Consider the following 17,188-nt stretch of genomic DNA (forward strand, 5'->3'; position numbering starts at 1 on the left):
ATAGATTCGAAGAACGATGGAGACGATACAGTAGGGAACTGCAGGTAGCAAAGGTCTCCTATGCCCGAACATTCGATTGCTCAATTCTCAGGGAAGGAAAGGGCCTGTAGGGCGAAGGGTGCGGCCGAATGGTTTCACCGAGCTCCGCGCCCCGCCTCCACATCTATCCAGCTGTAACCCCAAGCTTCATTGACAAAGATAACCTAGCAAATCTCCCACAATGCCATATCTCGAGACAAGCGCGGAATGGTACGAGCAGTCGTCGCTGCTGCTCAAGGCGCGCCCTACTACCGTACGCTTCAAATCGCCATAGCACGCTTTGCGTCCCGCTCACTGTGCGCAGACACACATAACCTCCAAATATACCGTTCTCAAGCCTAACGCGCGCAAGATTAAAAAGCACACAAGGTACCTCGAGAAACGCGCCGCGCGCCCCGCCGACTCATCACGGCCCACGTCAGAAGCACCCGCGGCAGACAGCGCGCTGGAACCAAAAGCGACGTTTGTGCTCAAGACGTATGATCCGGCCTCGGGGACATGCTTGCAGTACCAGACAACCAAGGCTGCGGAGGTTGGCCGGTTGATCGGTAGCCTGGGACGGTTAGGGAGACACCAGGCTGCGTTACCGGAGGGGATGGAGGACTTGGGTGCGCCAGCTGAGGCAGCGGGGGTTTCAACGCCGAAGGTGGAGGAGGACGTGAAGATGGCCGGGGCGCCTGCGGAACCGAAAGTGGGCGGTGGCGGTAAGAAGAAAAAGAAGGGTAAGAAATGAGCGGTCCTCGGCGCAAGGGATAGACACAATGAAGTGGATGCGTGAATTCGCGGCGACGTGGTACAAGGGTGGGGACCGCTCGCGCAAGGGCTCTGCTGTGGGCGGAACAAAGCACAAAAATATGCCAGCGAAGCAGCTACGTTACCGCCTGCGGGAACAAGAGACGATAGTCAACAGATGCCATGATCGTGGGACTAATGATGGAGGTCGATACAATACCACACACCTAGAAGGCAACGAAGAACTCGCGGGGACCATCATTTCCAACCATGAAAAACTTCCGTCTCCAACGCTCCTAAAGCAAACCTAAGCTGAGACCTCACTCAGCTAATCTCAATCACCTCGCCATCGGATTCATACTCATCGTCCCAGTGCCTAACCTTCCTCCTCGTCACCAACGGTGTAGGACCTAACACAATCAGTACTTCCTCGCACGCCTCACCATTACGTCAACTCACCTTCATCATCCTCATTCACATCCTCGCCCCTATCCTTCTTTTCCTTGCGTTCCTTCTCCCACTTCATCCGCAGCCTATCCCACTGCATATCCTCCCTAACATCCTCCTCATCCACCTCCTCCCACTCGTCAATCTCTTCCGGCATCTCGAGCCGCGCTTCCTGCATGATTTTGGTCAAGCGGCTCTGCTTGGGTTCGTGGCGTCGGCGCACGACGGCCTTCGCGACACGCTTGATGCCGCGGAACAGCGTGAGCACGGCGCGCGGGGCGACAGTGAGGGCGTGAACGGGCGCTATGAAGATATCGGTCGCGGAGCATGGGAGGAGGGCGTTTTGTGCGTTGGTGAAGAGTGTTGTCGATGCCTTCGGAAGGGTGGGTGCTGTGGACGTGGTCGGGGTTGATTGGGAGGGGACGCTGACGCTTGAGTTTTTGGCTTCGTGGCATGCCATGGTGACAGTGGTGATGACGCTGCTGGTAAGGTAGTCGAGTGTGTATTATCTGTTACTCGTGTAGGAGATATCGCATGCGGCGTACGTCGATGTACTCGCGGGCGAAGTGGCGTGGTCCTAATTTGCCGTGGTGTTGACAGATAGTGTCAATATGAGTATAGGGAGATTTGCGGCTGTGGCTGTGCTGATATTGGCCATAGTGTCTCCCAGCAGTGAAAGGATACCTTTGGTCCACTCCCGGATGGTGCGAGCGTCGCAAGTAGCCCCAACGATACAACATGACCAAAGCTTCACGCTTCCTAATCGCACCTCGGCTGGCTTTCATATCGTGCTCAAGTCTGGGTCTTGCTAGGAGATCCTCTCGCGACATGCGTGTCAGATTGATAATTAGAAACTTGAACCTTGCACCTACCATAGGGGTATGCTATCAGAATTGACTACCTTACCTCTAGATATTCAGGTTGAAGGCTGACTAATCTCATAGTAGCAAGCCTATGCAGTGCACACAATTGATTTATTCGCCCTGATTAGCACATTCTCCTCAAAACACACTCAAAATTTCGTCGTCCCGCTAAACGTAAGCTCACCATTTACCGTATCTATTCCATCAGGTATTCAGGAAAGTGACGTCTACAAGTTGGAATCGTACTCGCGCATCTGAAACAATAACGGAGGACCAGCAGTCATGACTCCCTTTCGCTTGCTTGAACTCCCGCCAGACATCCTGCTGTACACATTTCCACTTCCCTCGGATGGTATCCGCAACTATGATATCCGTGGGAGAGATATTGAAGCATCCGCAAGCACGACTCCTTCGCGCTTTTTGGTCTTAACGGGAGATATGCGACATGATTTACAAAATCCATTATGCACACTGCCACTTCCCGAAGATAAAATGCGCGGTCGTGAATTTCACAAAAGGAACGCCAAATCAAATATCTAGCGCGTGAGCACCGCAGGTGTACAATGAAAAGCTACGATTTATGGTCAAAATCAACCACTTCGTCCATGTCTGTTTTACGGGCGGTGCTACAAAATGGGAAATGTGCCACAACATCTTGGCTTTCGATGAGGGTATCTTGGATAAGGGCAAGGGGAGAAAAGGCTCGACCTAGGTTTTCCGAGGCTACGCTTTGCGTGTGACAACCGGCAAGAACTGCAGGTATAACGAGGAGGACCAATCCCCTATAAATGGCATAGGGGGGCCTGGCAATGTAAAGATGCTTTTCGCGGATGTCGAGCTGCTGTGCCGATCTTTCATGGATCTCGAATTGATATACGACCTTTCTCGCTGGGAACCCCCGTTGTTGAATATCGAGGTGGCTCCGATTTCGGCATGCCCGCCAGTCATGCTGGAGCCGCTTGACGAACACTTCTCGTCTATTAGGGCCCAAAAAGACCTTCTGATCCCGTTCACAAAAAAGCTTCGCAGCCTCCCGCAGACTACAGTCACTGGACATTTGGATTAAGGAGTTGCAAGAAGAGCTATGAATTACTTCTCACTGGACAAGTTTCGATATCCACCGGGATTTTTGCGCGCTGAGTCTGCCCAAAGACAGCATGCTCGAGAGCTACTGTGAGCAGTGATGAAGCAGGCAGAATGCCGGGATGGCGCGTCGCCCTCTGCTTGCGGCTGCTGCTGTGATGCAGGGCTCAAAATCGAGCAGGGCCTAGGTCTTGGACGCAGAAAGGATATAGGTGATGGGATTGGGGTTCTGTACCAGCATTCGTGCGTAATTACATCCAAGATTTCCCGTCCACGACAAATGGTGTTCCTCAAGTGTTCCTGTTATCGGTGTGTGCCCACTCGCTGCTGTCAGACGCTGGTAATGCGGAGCGTGAGGAAAAGCCAGTATCTTCGCACTTTGCTTACTGAGTTTTACCCTGCGTGAGCATGTCGGATGCGATGGTCCTGGAGCCTGCAGACTTAGCCTAATGCCGAGGTAGATTACCCACGTGACCTTATCGATAGTACGCAAAACGTCATCTCTCGGATTGGTCACGGACTGCATGTCTCTAACACCGACGCAATTACTTCTACGCTGCTTCCTAATGAGCTTGCTCGCCTATTGTATCAGGCAATCTACAATTAGAATCTCTGCTCGATCCATTGCCAAAGTAGATTGCGCCGTCGCCATCTTCTGTTCACGAAAGAGCTAACGTCATCAAGCCGACTGCATCCCGCGCCATGCATATCCAATCGATTCCCATGTGTATGAGCATCGTAAGGGAGAGCGATAGCATGTACTGACCAAACGGCAGGGGAAGGGACGGGCAACAACTACGCCTACCTTGTGACCGATGACAAGTCTAAGGAATCAGTTATCATTGACCCTGCAAACCCGCCTGAGTAGGTCTGATAAGCTCTGCTAGAGTTGGAACGTACACTGAATATTACAACTAGAGTCCTGCCCGTGTTGAAAGAGAAGATTGCCAGTAGCGCGATCAAGCTTTCGAAGATAATAAACACTCACCAGTAGGTGAATCTACATATCTAACTTAACGTGCGCTAATCCTTGCAAGCCACCATGACCACGCAGGAGGTAACTCTGAGATCGTAAGCTCATCGGGACACCTTTGTGAATACATCTGACAGTCAAACAGCTCAAGCACTACAAGCTCCCAATCATTGGTGGAAAGGACTGCACCCAAGTGTCGGAGACTCCAGCACACAAGTCGCAGTTCACGATAGGCGAGAGCATCAAGGTGACTGCGCTTCACACACCATGCCACACCCAGGACAGCATTTGTTTCTACTTCGAGGACGGAACTGACCGTGCTGTGTTCACCGGCGATACTCTCTTCATCGGTGGTTGCGGTCGCTTCTTCGAGGGCAATGCAACTGAGATGCACAAAGCGTTGAACGAGGTCCTCGCAGCTCTTCCAGACGACACCAAGGTCTACCCAGGGCATGAGTACACAAAGGGCAACGTGCGATTTGCCAAGAAGGTGTTGGACAATGAGGCCATCCGAAAGCTTGACGAGTACTCCCAGGCAAACAAGGAGACCCAAGGCAAATTCACCATTGGCGATGAGAAGGTACGCTTTATGGTCATGCGCTATTTTCCGAACCCCTTAACAAGATCACTAACAATCATAGCAACACAATGTCTTTATGCGCGTGAACGATCCCGACATTCAAAAACTCGTCGGCAAAGGCGAACCGGTTGAAGTGATGAAGATGCTCCGCGAGATGAAAGATCGGTCTTGAGGAATTAATAGGCACGGCCTTGCTCGGTTTCGCATGCAGTAATAGAAATTTTAATGTGAAAAGCGGACTTTCACTGACATGCATGATTTTGGACAAGTGTATTGACCTGTGAATGCTGTCTACGCGCCGGTCAGATTCAGCTCACGTTGACCATGGCCTTGCACTAAAATTGGTAGAGCTTCGACCTCTTGTGATGTCGCTCCAGGTCATATGAATCACCTTGCTAGGAACCAGGCTGCAGTCGCCTCCATTGCGCAACCAGTGGAAGTGATCAATCGAAGACTTGGCCACGTGCGACACATCAACCGACCACTTCGCAACGAAAAGAACATGCAAGCCACTAAAACCACAAGTGAATAACCTGATGGGTATTGAAAACTAGCTTCCGCCGTATATTCAGACTTATTGAACCCAAGTGTCGCGACAGCACACAAAAACGGACGCACACGCATCGTTTCCAAGAAGAACATCAACAAGACTGAAAATGTGCTCATATTTCCGGACAACATTGCAAACAGAACCTGGGAAACATATTGGAACGAGCTATGGACGAACGATATACGCCCTATGATGGCGGTTGCTTACAAGACATGGTTCCATCTGATGTCCATGGTCGTACGCGGTGTCTTCAACTTCCTCCACACACACACTCTTTGCTGTACCTGATCATCACCGTAGTGATGGCCTGGCTGTTTCCCGGACCGATTTGGAATCTTCTGAAGTACTCCGCAGTGGGTGCTGTCGGTCATCTTATTCTTGGACTGGGTTCCTTGCGATGGTTTGAGCAATATCGCAATGAGATCCTTCCGTTGATCAAGCTTCTTGGATACGAGTTCACGGTGCGCAACGCAGATGACTGCACTAAACAGGCTAATTGAAGGCCCAAAAAGGTTGAAATAAGGGTACCACAGTGAATTGACCTATAGGGAGCGATGTACCAACCGACGACGCCGTGCACATCATCTTAAAGAGACGAACATCGATGAGTAGCTGTGTGATGCCCCAACTAGAAATTGAGTTAAAGTGTCGCTGTAAACGTGGATCGTCCCGCCCTCTTGAGGCTTTGGGATGGCCAAGACGATGATTAAGAGACGACCATACCCAGAGCCACGGTTCACACGTGACTCAACCAGATCACCTGATCACTCGCTCACCCACGCGAGCGACCTCCCGCTTGTTCTTCAGCGACTCCGGGATCCATACATGTTCCCGCCACCTCGGGCCGACGCTTATTCGCTCAGGCTGGCATTTGCATGAGGATCTGCAATAGCAATGTAGTTAGGAATCACCTAATTGATTTAGCATCCACACAGTCACAACTCCTATTCAACCGCGCTCTTCTTCAATCATATGGCCTCAAATGTTCACTATCTATCTTTACAGCGATAAGTATCGTGTATTGACCGCTGAAGCGGAAACGTGACGAGATCAGATTGCAAGAGCTTGAAGCAGCCGACAAGCTTGATTTCCCGTTCCGCGCAACACTTTGCCATGTTGGGTTGAAGGGAGCGTACTTTTACGTTCTCTCTTTCCTTTCATCCAATTCATCCTGTCCACGATCGAGCAGACATCGTCATCAGATATGAGAAAAGCGTTCGCGAATACCTTGCCTCCAGATTTCGACAGCAGCCTAGCGAGAGCCCGAGGACACTTTCGACAGAAATATGGGGAAGCATTACGCTCTGGACCGATGCTCTCTGTATCAAACAGGATGAATTGGATGAAAGGAAAGAGAGAACGGGCAAGTTCCGCTTATGAAGTCCATATACTCCCAAGCGAAAGAGATGCACGTCTAGTTGGGTTCTCGAGGACGCCGCCTAGGTACACAGTATTGATTAATGCTCACCGGTTATCAAACCAAACGCAGCGTGTCTAGACCGAATTCTCCGCCGCGCTACGCCACATCTCTGTGCCCAACTTAACATTGCGCAACGAGATGGTGTACTCGAAAATTCTATCGCAGAATGATTCCTTCCTGAGGATGTGGATCTTACAAGAGATAGGCAGGGCTCGCAAATTGGCCTTCCATTTTGGTGTGAAGCACACATCACACAGACACATTTTGTTTGTTCATAGTCTCGAAATTTCACCACAAGATACACAAATAGACCTATTTCTTCTCGATTCGATAATCATTTCGTGGGCTGCTTGACTTAACGTGTGTATGTAGAAATGTTCCCTCGTAGATGTGATGAGTGGAGCATACTTTAATGACCATCTACACTGAACAATAGATCTTAGGAGTATAATTTACGCCCGTTTAGGTCTCGCCGATATTATAGACGTAATACGTGGAATACGGACTGAGTACTGCCGATGTCTATACCGTTGTCTCTCGTTTTCTCCGTTCCTTGGGGTTTCTGGAGTCTCTGGTTACGTCTAGACCGTATAAGTTTCGATGTGGTGTTAGGGACGAAGGCTTCCCATCCTGGTTGTATGACTGGTCGTACAAAGGTTCCTACAAGTTCGATAAGTACACGGCTTCGGTAGGCATGTCTCAGAGAGTTACCATTGTACCCTATCCGCACTCAAAGTATAAGCATGCGCTTAATATGAGCAGTATGGACATCGGAAACATAAGGATCACCCAGAAGAGGTTTCCTGCTACTTGGCTCGCTTCATGATTGAAAGAAGGAACTGTACAGGGCAGCCTGTTTGTTGTATCTGAAGGATATTTCTCTAGGGAAGGAATAGAGGTACATGGAAAATACTGCCCGTGCGTATCTGTAACCCGGTATCAGCATCTACGGCATGGATATTGAGTAATCGCCGAATTTTAAGAGCGCGTAGTAGGATGATCAAGCGTGAAGATAGCAGAGTTATGCTTCTGTGAAGGCCTCGAGGCGTTGAGCAACACCTAAAACTTCAGAAATTTAGAGACCGAAGTAGACATGTTAGTTCTAGTCGACTACCAGCGTTGAAGAAGAGTCATAGGCCGCGAGTCTGATAAAGACGGGCCAGATGCCAGCACAATCAGCCTCGCTGAAACGCTGTTCCGGTTGCATGGTGGGCTACTCGGGTATGTAACTGAAGATGCTATGACACATGACGATGTGGTTATCTTTGATAGGGTCAAGGCGCCTCTGCTGATACGCAAAGTTGCAAACGATACGTATAGGATTATCGGACTAGCGCATATATATGGCGCAATGCAAGAGGGTTGATGCGTGCAGCTCTGCCCAGGTCCGACTACAAAATGATCTGACTCAATCCCGTGACCACTTTCGACGGGTCAGCAATGTAATGGCATAACATGGTCATCCTTTCAAGCATGCTTGGACCAATGATCAGGGTTGGGGACAAGCAAGTTTCAATACACCATCATTGGACTATGACTCTGAAAAATGCAAGTTTCTTCTGTAAAATCCAAAGACATCGTCACCCATTCCAAGGGCAGAATGTCTTGTAGGCCCAGGTATCCAGTCTTGACTAACAGATCAATTACTTCCATTAGTCTTCACCTTCAACACTTCCTAGACACACCCGCAGACTGTTCAATCAGGCAGCCTGGTCGTTTGGGACAAAAAATAAACCAACTGTCGCATGTCTGTCTATTTCTTAGACAGTGAGGCTTTGAAAGTCGACTTGGCCATACTGGTGTCTGATGTTTTGGATGGCTTGGGTTTGACAATGGTCTCAGACTTAGCGGGCGATGACGATTTTGTAGCTTCTGTATGTGCCGATGAATGATTCCGTTTTTCCTTGAACATCCTGTGAATGTATTCGTAGAAGTATTTGTTATGGTCATCGAAGTCTACACCTAAATCAGGGGTTGTATTTCCCTTACAATGTGTGAGCAACGTACTTTCGAACAACTCCTGCTCATCATTGGCATTATATTCGGACTCCAACGAGAACTCCGAATTATTGTCTCCCGCGGGATCACTGCCTACAACTGATGCTTTGCTCTGTGATGGAGGGGTCATGATGCTGTTGAGACGGAAATGGATCTGGCTAAGTGCGGAAAATTATTGTTAAGATCTGAAGACGCTTTGATGAAGAGGCGCGGAGTAGCTTTGCAGTGATCCTATATGTATCCCGCATCAGCTTCTTGTGGCCATTTCACCGGTCAGACATCTGCAGCATTACGCGCCGTATCTATCTTGCCGCCGCAGCTACTGGGATCTACAGGTTGAGTTTCATGCAACTGGCGCGTACAGCGCGTACAGGGGCTGATTGGACCTCGGTTGTGTGCCCCAGCCCCAGCGAACGGATGCTAGCAATCGAGACGAACGGTTGGGGCGTAGGCCATCCTTGCATTATGATTAAACTTCAACAGTAAGGACCCCGCGCATGGCATCGCATCTAATCATTAATGCGCTGACAATTCAGCGCCGAGCATGCATGGGCGCAAATTCAGTATATCCTGAACATGTACGCAGTGTCTGGTCCAGATGCGGTTGTGCGGCGCAAGGCAGAGCGAGCTCATTGGTACAACGCAGCTTGTTCATGAAACATTCGTTGATAGGGCAATACGAGACTGCTGCGCACGACGCAACATCTGTGCTCCTGGCTACAATTAATTCCGTTGAATCATACCAGGCGTTTTTAAAAGCCAGTATGGCGAAAGCCCACTACATCAAAAGCGATGGGAAAACAATCAGCAATGTTTAGTGAATCTTTGAACATAAAATAATCAATTATGTGTTGTACTTCTAAATACTACTACGATGCCTACGTTGAGCGACAGGTAAACGGGCTATGCGCAGTTCCCGTACTCGTAAGCTTGATGATGTCCGCAATGGTTGCATAACTTCCCGCACCGAGTGTGACAATGCCAATAATGAAAGCCAACATGCATGCTGCACTCATGATCAGGTTTTCCTTGGCATACCAGCTGCCCTTCTTCAGCAGGCAGAACCACATAACAGCTGGGATCCAGAACGAGAATCCAGACACGAAGAGGGCAGATGCGAGAGACAGGAGATCAGAGAAGATTGGGATGGCTTCGGCAATGATCCATGCAATGATGGTGAAGATGATGACGAGAACGATCCAAGATGTCCAGCCAGCAACCGTATTGATGTAACGCAAGACGGAGTTCTTGAACATGCGGCCGTGGATGTATCGAAGTGCGACAGTCGTGTTTATGGATCCGGAAATGAAAATGACTGGCAGAGCAAAGCCGAAGGCGATCTTAGACACAAGCGGACCTGCAGAAAGAAGAGCAGGAGATTGCACGTCCATGCCAATGAATGCGTAGCAGAGTGCGCCTGTCATGGTGTAAATCGTGATCTGGATGGCGCCAGAAGTCCAGATACTCTTCATATATTCCTTGGGAGTGTGCATCTCATCCATGAAGGAGAATTGGCCGATCGCAAAGCTGAAGGCAAAGATGATGTTGCTGACAGCGACAAAAGCTTCAGAGAACGTCAAGTTATCCTTGGGCCAGGCAGACCAATTCACCGAGGACATACCACCGGTAGAGTCCGTGGCCTGAACGCCAGTTGCGATGATCGTGATACCGATGGCGATGAAAATGGACGCGAAGTCGATGTAGCCCAGGATTGCAACTTCAGAGAACGAAGGCGGGATGGCTAGGATGAGGAGTATAACAGCGGAGACTGCGGAGAAGACGATAGAGCAGACATGTCCTCCGTTTAGGTTGATCAATGCGATACTTCCAGTCAAGGCGTGCGAACCGACAACCATCAGTAGCTCCAAGACAAGCGCAGCACCAAAGATTTCGTAGCCGACACGGCCGAGCAAGAGTCGTCCAGCGTCCGCATATGAGGCTATCTCTGGGTACTTCAGCTTGACTTGACCGACAAGATAGCTCGTGAAGATTGAGATGCACCCGAGCGTAATGGTGAGGAAGACTCCGGGAAACATGCCTAGTGTCGCATAGGCTTGGGGCAAGCTGAGCGCACCGAGGGCGATCGCTTCGACGATGGTGACGACTGCAAGGCGTTTCCATCCGAGGCGATGAAAATGAGCATCTCCCTCTGCAGCAATCTTCTTGATGCGCTGCGAATCCGTTACTTCGCCAAAAATGTTGTTGTCCGCCATATCATCCGAGTCTGCGTAGTTTGCTTTGCGGTCCTTGTTGTATTGCTGAGCGCCGGCACTGGTTATGGCGTCGGCCATTATGTGGAAGGAGCTGGGAGAATTCCTGAGAAGGTGTGGGGGGAAAGATAAGGTGTGGTCGAAGGCCGGTAGCGAATGCAAGATCCTCTAACAATGTTTCCGCAAAAATCCAAGGATGAATTTCTGTCGTTCCTTCAGTGGATCAATCCCAGGTGCCCCATGGGTACATATATGCAAGCATGTTTCCCCGCAATCTGGCCGGAGTAATGGATTTGACATAAATCATCTTGTTATCTCTGTACGTGGAGACGACGAACTAGGCCGAGTCTGAGCGTCCCTGAAGTCGGCCTCACTTTGAGCTCACGATCCATTAGGTGCTGTGGTGAGCAGGATTCGAGAAGCTTTGGGTGTAACTAGGCATGCAGGCCCATGCGATTTGCTTCGGTTACCTTTCCTCAATGAGGCATGCTTTAGCCCCATAAGGCTTGGTGCAATGCGCTCAACGGCTGAGCTATCCGCTAGCGGGCTTGGACGAAAACTCTTAGCAAACTCATTCCTGCCATGTGGATATTGTGTGTCGTCGAATACTTTATTTGGATGCCACTATAACTTCTAGAGGCGTAGTCCTAGCCGTTCTTTTCCGCATTGTTGAGTTTCAACGTTATCCTTACGTACCTTTTCTCCGAAATGCGACCTTCCGAGCAAGATGCAACGAGCTGAATGGCTAGAAGGTGTATCGAGACGAATCTCTATTTGATGGAGCTATATTCGAGCGACAAATATGGTCTCGGCATTGACGGCTTGCCACGGTTGTGAGCATCGGCCTATGGTAAAACTCCGGTCTTATCCAGATACCGATATATCGTGACCTTGTCAACCACAGCTCAGTCTGCGTTTGAGCTACCTTGATCAGTACCTTCAGTCAAGCATCAAATCTTCCAGTCGCTTCATCGTGTCTCAGGGCGTAGATGTGGGGGCGTGAAGATCACAAGATCCGGCATCAGGCTGATAACTGTCCGCAAGTAACTGCAGCACCATGGTTGAGACGCCTTTGAGGGTCCATGCAACTCGCCGAATAACACGAGCCAGTCTATCCTGGACAGCACTATCATTTACAGAGCGCTTTTCATCACTGCAGCACTGGATGTGAGCCAGCACATGGGGGCAACTATTGATCGCGACGGATTGCATCAGCGCCTTGACCGGACGTCTTGTCTGCGCAGGAGATGTCGATGGGGTTTGGGATTAGCATTGTACGTCACAACTGGGGGCCTCGCTTTTGACTTCGCCCATGAGCCCAGATAGTTCTATCACGCGATCGTTAACACTTGTGTTGCGTGTATCCGATTGGCGACGTCTTTTTGTCCCTGCCAGATGGGAAGTCTAGGGCAATCTAGGCCTTCAATGCGACTCTCAGGGCAAGATCTATCACATAGCCAGAACAGCCTTATTGTTGTCGAGGTGCTCCCCCTGCTTTCCACCCCCTGTATTCTAAACGCTCCCCATCGCGCTTCCAATCCTTGCCAAGAGATAGTGTTCTAGCTACGGCTCTTGAAACGAGAGCATATTTTAGCTGGTCATGAGGTGGCGATTGTAGTACAATCGCGAGTCCCAGAACCCCTTGATGCAGATATGACCAATATTACGCGCTCGCAATGCGCCTACGTAAACACTGAACCGTAATGAGTCGATGCGCAGGTACCCAGTTGTAAAACGTGTGTCTTCCCCATCCCTACTGTCCATAATGCAGAATTCAAAATGTCGCAGTGCTACACAGGGCGCGAGTTCTATCAATATTTAGAATAAGTGCAGAAGGCTCTGCTTAGTCATATGATTGCTGCAGCGATTGTTTATACGGCAATGCCATGCGCAGACTGACGGTAACATGACACTTAACAATGCCGGCGGACTCAATGACCCAGCATGCGAGGGAATCATTTTGTTGCTCGAGACAGGAAACGGGCTTGAACCTTTTAATGCCAGCACTAAACATGGGGACGCAGGAGCTACATCGTCCCGCAATCAACGCGCGCTCACTGGGTTCTCGCTCACTGTATTATTTACCATAATAGGGGTTCTCAGCGTAGTAGTAGGATAAGGGCTTTCGTTGACGAGCGCTCACCATGAGAGTCTCTCAATTATGGCTATTACAACAACTATCTAACGGGATGAGCCTCATTGTGCTCCGGCTGTAGTGATGCCTTCCTGCCTGCAAATGGTTTGTGGTACATCTGTTATACGTGTATACTTGCTGTGAGACACAGAAAGTGGAGCAGCACGACTTATTCACAGAGAACTTTGATTTGGGAGCGGAAGGCTTCAAATACATAATTTCTAATCCTCATAATTGTAGAATGGAGTAGAAGTTCAATTCCTGTGGGCCTCGTACACCCCAAGATTGTTACGGCAGGCACTTTGTTCGTGAATCAGGAGAAAATGCCTGGGTCCCGGGGGCGCTGAAGAACAAGCGGGGTGTCGCTCGCGTGGGTGCCTGTAGGTGCTCGCGAGGGCGAGGGAGTGTTGGGAAATCGGAGTCACGTGTGAACTGTGGCTCTGGGTATCGTTATCTCTCAACCCTCGTGTTATCCATCCTAAAGCCTCAAGATCATAGAAAAAGGTGGATCTGATGGGTAGAAAGGGCGCACAAGATGGGTCACAGACAAGATAAAATCGAGGAGATGGCCTTTGTTCATAGCCATGTATACAGCAATTAACACCCGCCATTTCGATATATTCGAACACTTACCTAAATGCTTGAAAGCCACAATTTATCAGTGCCGAGATTCCGAGCCAAAATTTACTGGAGTTTACTACACTAAAACAGATAGTGAATCACGTCTGGTGTCTGAACACCCAGGATGAGGTTCATGCATAGCTGCGGCTAACTGCAGGTAAACCTATTAGCTCGGCCCGCGGCTGTGCTCTTCGAACCCATTGAAATTTTTTTTAAGACTCCTTGTGACATATCGACTTACGGCATCTTTTCTATTGATTCTCTGAAACAAGGTGCAGTCGCATTCCGCTTGCACGGCGAACACTTTCTCCGCGTCACTTACCATATGAATTGAATCACCAATATTCTTTCAAACCTTCTGACTTCTACCGCAGTCTCGAGACCGCAACTAGTTTCCAGCTACAGACGAAAGAAGATCATCTCGCCTTACAGAATGTTAGTTTAATGCCAATCATGACCGCTATACTTTCATTTTGCACCCCAGATTAAAGTGGGCATGAAGCAATCAGGTCATCTCCTGACAGAATGGTCTGTAATGTGCCCTACGGGCGACACAGAAAGCATTACCTTCCCGTCACCATTCCAGCACTACGTCCCGAATTCTGCCACGCGGCTCGATAGGTCTGTCGTACATCAGTCGACTTCACCGTGCGCCCTCTCATTTTGATCATCAAAGGGATTTTTTCGTGCTTGGTGAAGTTGCGACTGCGTACAAGCAACCGGTCTTCTATACGCGTCTAAAGTGTTCCCCGACACATAGAGCGCTAACGGGAGTAGCCGTAGCGCGCCACGCAAACCCTGCAAAGTTTATCGTGATTTGAAGATAAAGTTTTGATCAATCGAAGAAACTTTTCCGCTAAGATGGTGGCTGAGTTTACTCACTGACGAATATGTACCTCGGAATTTTCGCTGGCGTTTGGATGCTTATCTCAAAGTCCATCCACGACACCACACAGATAAGCCACTGGCCCTTTCCCAAGGCTTTCCTATGCCATTAGTCGTTGGTATATCGTGGCTCTAGGCGCCGTGGCATGGACCACTGGATTCTCATTCAATGTACCTGGGTATGATGCAATGGAGTGTGCGATAGTTTGGAAGGAATTCAGCGTCGGTGCAATTAGCGGTACATCACAGCCCGCAGACATATTTACGGAGGACATTGGTCTGCACGGATCAGCCGACATGTGCAAAGTCTTGAATTGCAGCGAGTACTACCATGGGCTACGCAAGCAGTATCGCAAGGTCTATAGTGGGGTATACTGGAAAGAATAAGGAAACAGCGAGGTGGTGATCTCAAGAACTAGGGCGTTCAAACCGCCACTACTGCTGGACTTGTACGTGAATTCCTCGGTTGTCCTTGGTCATCGGAATGAACATGTCATGGTGGTAAACCACATCTTCGTCCGTCGTGCCATGTAACGACATGTGGGGCAGTACTCGCAGAACCAAGGCTGTGAGGCAGAGATTCAGTTCACACAAGGCCAGGCTTGGATTCGTCAGCATCAAGAATGCGATTCAACACACAATATCCGACTTACTTCATGCCGAGGCAGGAGCGGCTTCCCTTAGAGAAGGCGAGCATGCTGCGATCCATGTCTTTTCTACGCTGGTTTTGCTCGTCCAGCCATCGCTCAGGTACGAATTCATTTGAATCGGGAAAAGTGCCTTCATTGTGGTGTGTGACGGCTGCTGACATTCCCACAGCATAGCCCTTGGGAACAACTAGCTCGATCGGTTTCTTACTCCATTCCCCACGATAAATCAGGGTTTCCTCGGTTGCGATCCGAGCAGTCCGGGCGGAGACACCGTACGACAATCGCAGGCCTTCTTGGATAACTGCGCTGAGGTATGGCAAATGCTCGAGGACCGTCCAGTCGGGTAACTTGGTGGCATCATCTACAACGCTTTTTAGCTCATGCGTCAACTTTGCCAACAGCTGTGGTTGTTTAAGCAAATGATATGTCATGACAGCCAAAGCCCAGCTTGTTGTCTCCGTGCCTGCAGCGACCACTGCGCCGGCTTCGTCGGTCAAGCGCTGGGGCTCTTTATCCAAAGCGTTCAAATCAGATCGCAAGAGCGAGTCGAAGATGTTGGGTCGATCAGGTTGAACATCTGCATCAATGTTCGACTTCACTTTTCGAACTCTACCAGGGAGGTCAATCTGTAGAGTACGAATCATCAGAGCAATGTCTTTAGGCAAGTAGTCCACAAACAGCTTTCCGAGAGAAGCACTGGCTTTAGTCCACGGGAAGAAGCGAAAGATGAACACCGGCTGGAGTACAGCTGCGGTAGGCTCACGAAAATTCGGATACCACCCTTCTTGTTCAAGAAACCCAAAACTCTCGCCGAAAGCGTATCCAGAGATGGCATCCGAGGTGAAGCAGCTGTATGCCATAGTGACATCGAATGGTTTCGCCTGGGCCAATAGCTTATCGCAAAGCTTCTGGACTAAAGTTTGGATGTCGGGCTCTAGACGCGCGATCATGGCGCGTGAGAAAAATTTAGCCACCGGACTGCGTCGCATGCGATGAACATCGTGATCAACCGTGCCAAATCCTGCTTGACCGAGCCTGTGATTGGGACACTTAGCATGGGTTTTCAGAACGATGATTGTGACCTTACGCTGTGCCGTTGACCTGATGGATCGGCTTATCACGCTTGCGACCACCGACAGCGTATATCTCATCGGCAAAGGTTATGTCGTTGCAATGGATCTCGTTGGGGTTGATTCGAACGAGTGGACCTGTCGAAACTTTAGCTTCCAGCCTCGATCGAACTTTACTGACAATGGCACTGGCCCACTTACCATACTTTTCGTGCATCGCCCCAATCTCCTTGGTATAGCAGCCGAATTTGACCACATCGTAGTAGAACTCTGGCAGGTAGGTCGCTGCTGCAAGTTTCGGCCCAGGAAAGTGACTCAACGGATGCAGAGGAGAGACATTGTATAGCGCCTTGAGGAGCTGGTACAGAAGCCAGCCCCCTACAAGCAGCAGCACAATGTATACAACTCCGAGTGACTTCACTTCTTTCTGCAGGAACATCATCAGAACACGCGGGTTGAACGCCACGTCGGTAACCTATATTCTCTAGCTTGCAGTAGTGGAAGAACGAAAAGAAAAAACTCGGGAGTGGTCTGGTGGGAGAGTGTGCCAAGCTCTCCCGGCTATTCGTTCACCCACTACTGTGGCTAGCCTTCCAAGATCCCGCGATCTGTTTCAACGTCGTGTTGGACCCTGGTATTCGGGCCGTCCCAAGTGGGTAACGGCACAGTGCCGAGATTCCCCTTAGCCCACAAAAGTCGGGACTTCCCAGAGTCCGTCACGCATGGCGCCCATCTAACGGAATAGATACTTTCCAACATTCTTTTGATAATAAGATGGATATATCACAATCAACGCAGCCATTTTTAAAAGACTTCGCGCATTGGGTGTGAATAATGCTCAGGAGCATTTCATTCGAGTCCCACTTCTAAGTGCATATGGTAGTTAACAAACCGGTCTCCAGGTGGCGGCGTATAACGGCGTCACTTGGCAGG

The 17,188-nt window shown here is 49.8% G+C and overlaps 7 protein-coding genes across 7 annotated transcripts; 3 read left to right on the top strand and 4 right to left on the bottom strand.

Moving 5' to 3' along the window:
- Positions 1-220: 220 nt before the first annotated feature.
- CC84DRAFT_1097190 (uncharacterized protein) lies at positions 221-772 on the top strand (the record flags this gene model as incomplete). Its single annotated transcript, XM_018174699.1, has 2 exons — positions 221-292; positions 344-772. The coding sequence occupies 2 exons, from the start codon at positions 221-223 to the stop codon at positions 770-772; spliced, it is 501 nt and encodes a 166-aa protein (XP_018033166.1).
- A 323-nt stretch (positions 773-1,095) lies between these two features.
- CC84DRAFT_1219747 (uncharacterized protein) lies at positions 1,096-1,678 on the bottom strand (the record flags this gene model as incomplete). Its single annotated transcript, XM_018183106.1, has 2 exons — positions 1,096-1,181; positions 1,231-1,678. 2 exons carry the CDS (start codon positions 1,676-1,678, stop codon positions 1,096-1,098), a joined length of 534 nt encoding a protein of 177 aa, XP_018033167.1.
- A 1,676-nt stretch (positions 1,679-3,354) lies between these two features.
- On the top strand, positions 3,355-4,967 carry CC84DRAFT_1150881 (hydroxyacylglutathione hydrolase). The gene is made up of 7 exons (XM_018176720.1): positions 3,355-3,808; positions 3,849-3,891; positions 3,941-4,028; positions 4,083-4,154; positions 4,202-4,235; positions 4,283-4,717; positions 4,779-4,967. Exons 1-7 carry the CDS (start codon positions 3,689-3,691, stop codon positions 4,887-4,889), a joined length of 903 nt encoding a protein of 300 aa, XP_018033168.1. The 5' UTR covers positions 3,355-3,688; the 3' UTR covers positions 4,890-4,967.
- A 409-nt stretch (positions 4,968-5,376) lies between these two features.
- CC84DRAFT_1166613 (uncharacterized protein) lies at positions 5,377-5,966 on the top strand. The gene has a single exon (XM_018179006.1). It carries the CDS (start codon positions 5,435-5,437, stop codon positions 5,765-5,767), a length of 333 nt encoding a protein of 110 aa, XP_018033169.1. The 5' UTR covers positions 5,377-5,434; the 3' UTR covers positions 5,768-5,966.
- A 2,273-nt stretch (positions 5,967-8,239) lies between these two features.
- Positions 8,240-9,130, bottom strand: CC84DRAFT_1261490 (uncharacterized protein). The gene is made up of 2 exons (XM_018185073.1): positions 8,695-9,130; positions 8,240-8,643 (listed from the first exon to the last, which is right to left on the bottom strand). The coding sequence occupies exons 1-2, from the start codon at positions 8,813-8,815 to the stop codon at positions 8,441-8,443; spliced, it is 324 nt and encodes a 107-aa protein (XP_018033170.1). The 5' UTR covers positions 8,816-9,130; the 3' UTR covers positions 8,240-8,440.
- A 367-nt stretch (positions 9,131-9,497) lies between these two features.
- CC84DRAFT_920235 (uncharacterized protein) lies at positions 9,498-11,302 on the bottom strand. The gene has a single exon (XM_018187893.1). It carries the CDS (start codon positions 10,974-10,976, stop codon positions 9,564-9,566), a length of 1,413 nt encoding a protein of 470 aa, XP_018033171.1. The 5' UTR covers positions 10,977-11,302; the 3' UTR covers positions 9,498-9,563.
- Positions 11,303-14,970: 3,668 nt separating this feature from the next.
- On the bottom strand, positions 14,971-16,694 carry CC84DRAFT_1188896 (cytochrome P450; the record flags this gene model as incomplete). Its single annotated transcript, XM_018181018.1, has 4 exons — positions 14,971-15,136; positions 15,189-16,220; positions 16,273-16,393; positions 16,457-16,694. The coding sequence occupies 4 exons, from the start codon at positions 16,692-16,694 to the stop codon at positions 14,971-14,973; spliced, it is 1,557 nt and encodes a 518-aa protein (XP_018033172.1).
- Positions 16,695-17,188: the final 494 nt, after the last annotated feature.

Source organism: Paraphaeosphaeria sporulosa (genome assembly GCF_001642045.1).
Source record: "Paraphaeosphaeria sporulosa strain AP3s5-JAC2a unplaced genomic scaffold CC84scaffold_8, whole genome shotgun sequence".
Classification (NCBI taxonomy): Eukaryota; Fungi; Ascomycota; class Dothideomycetes; order Pleosporales; family Didymosphaeriaceae; genus Paraphaeosphaeria; species Paraphaeosphaeria sporulosa.

Excerpts from the sequence above, each read along its gene's own strand:
- CC84DRAFT_1150881 (XM_018176720.1), top strand. The coding sequence starts at position 3,689 with ATGTCTCTAACACCGACGCAATTACTTCTACGCTGCTTCCTAATGAGC. Across the intron at positions 4,029-4,082 it reads GACCCTGCAAACCCGCCTGA|AGTCCTGCCCGTGTTGAAAG; the intron begins GTAGGTCTGATA and ends TATTACAACTAG. Across the intron at positions 4,236-4,282 it reads CAGGAGGTAACTCTGAGATC|CTCAAGCACTACAAGCTCCC; the intron begins GTAAGCTCATCG and ends ACAGTCAAACAG.
- CC84DRAFT_1166613 (XM_018179006.1), top strand. The coding sequence starts at position 5,435 with ATGGACGAACGATATACGCCCTATGATGGCGGTTGCTTACAAGACATG.
- CC84DRAFT_1261490 (XM_018185073.1), bottom strand. The coding sequence starts at position 8,815 with ATGACCCCTCCATCACAGAGCAAAGCATCAGTTGTAGGCAGTGATCCC. Across the intron at positions 8,644-8,694 it reads TGAGCAGGAGTTGTTCGAAA|ACTTCGATGACCATAACAAA; the intron begins GTACGTTGCTCA and ends ATTTAGGTGTAG.
- CC84DRAFT_920235 (XM_018187893.1), bottom strand. The coding sequence starts at position 10,976 with ATGGCCGACGCCATAACCAGTGCCGGCGCTCAGCAATACAACAAGGAC.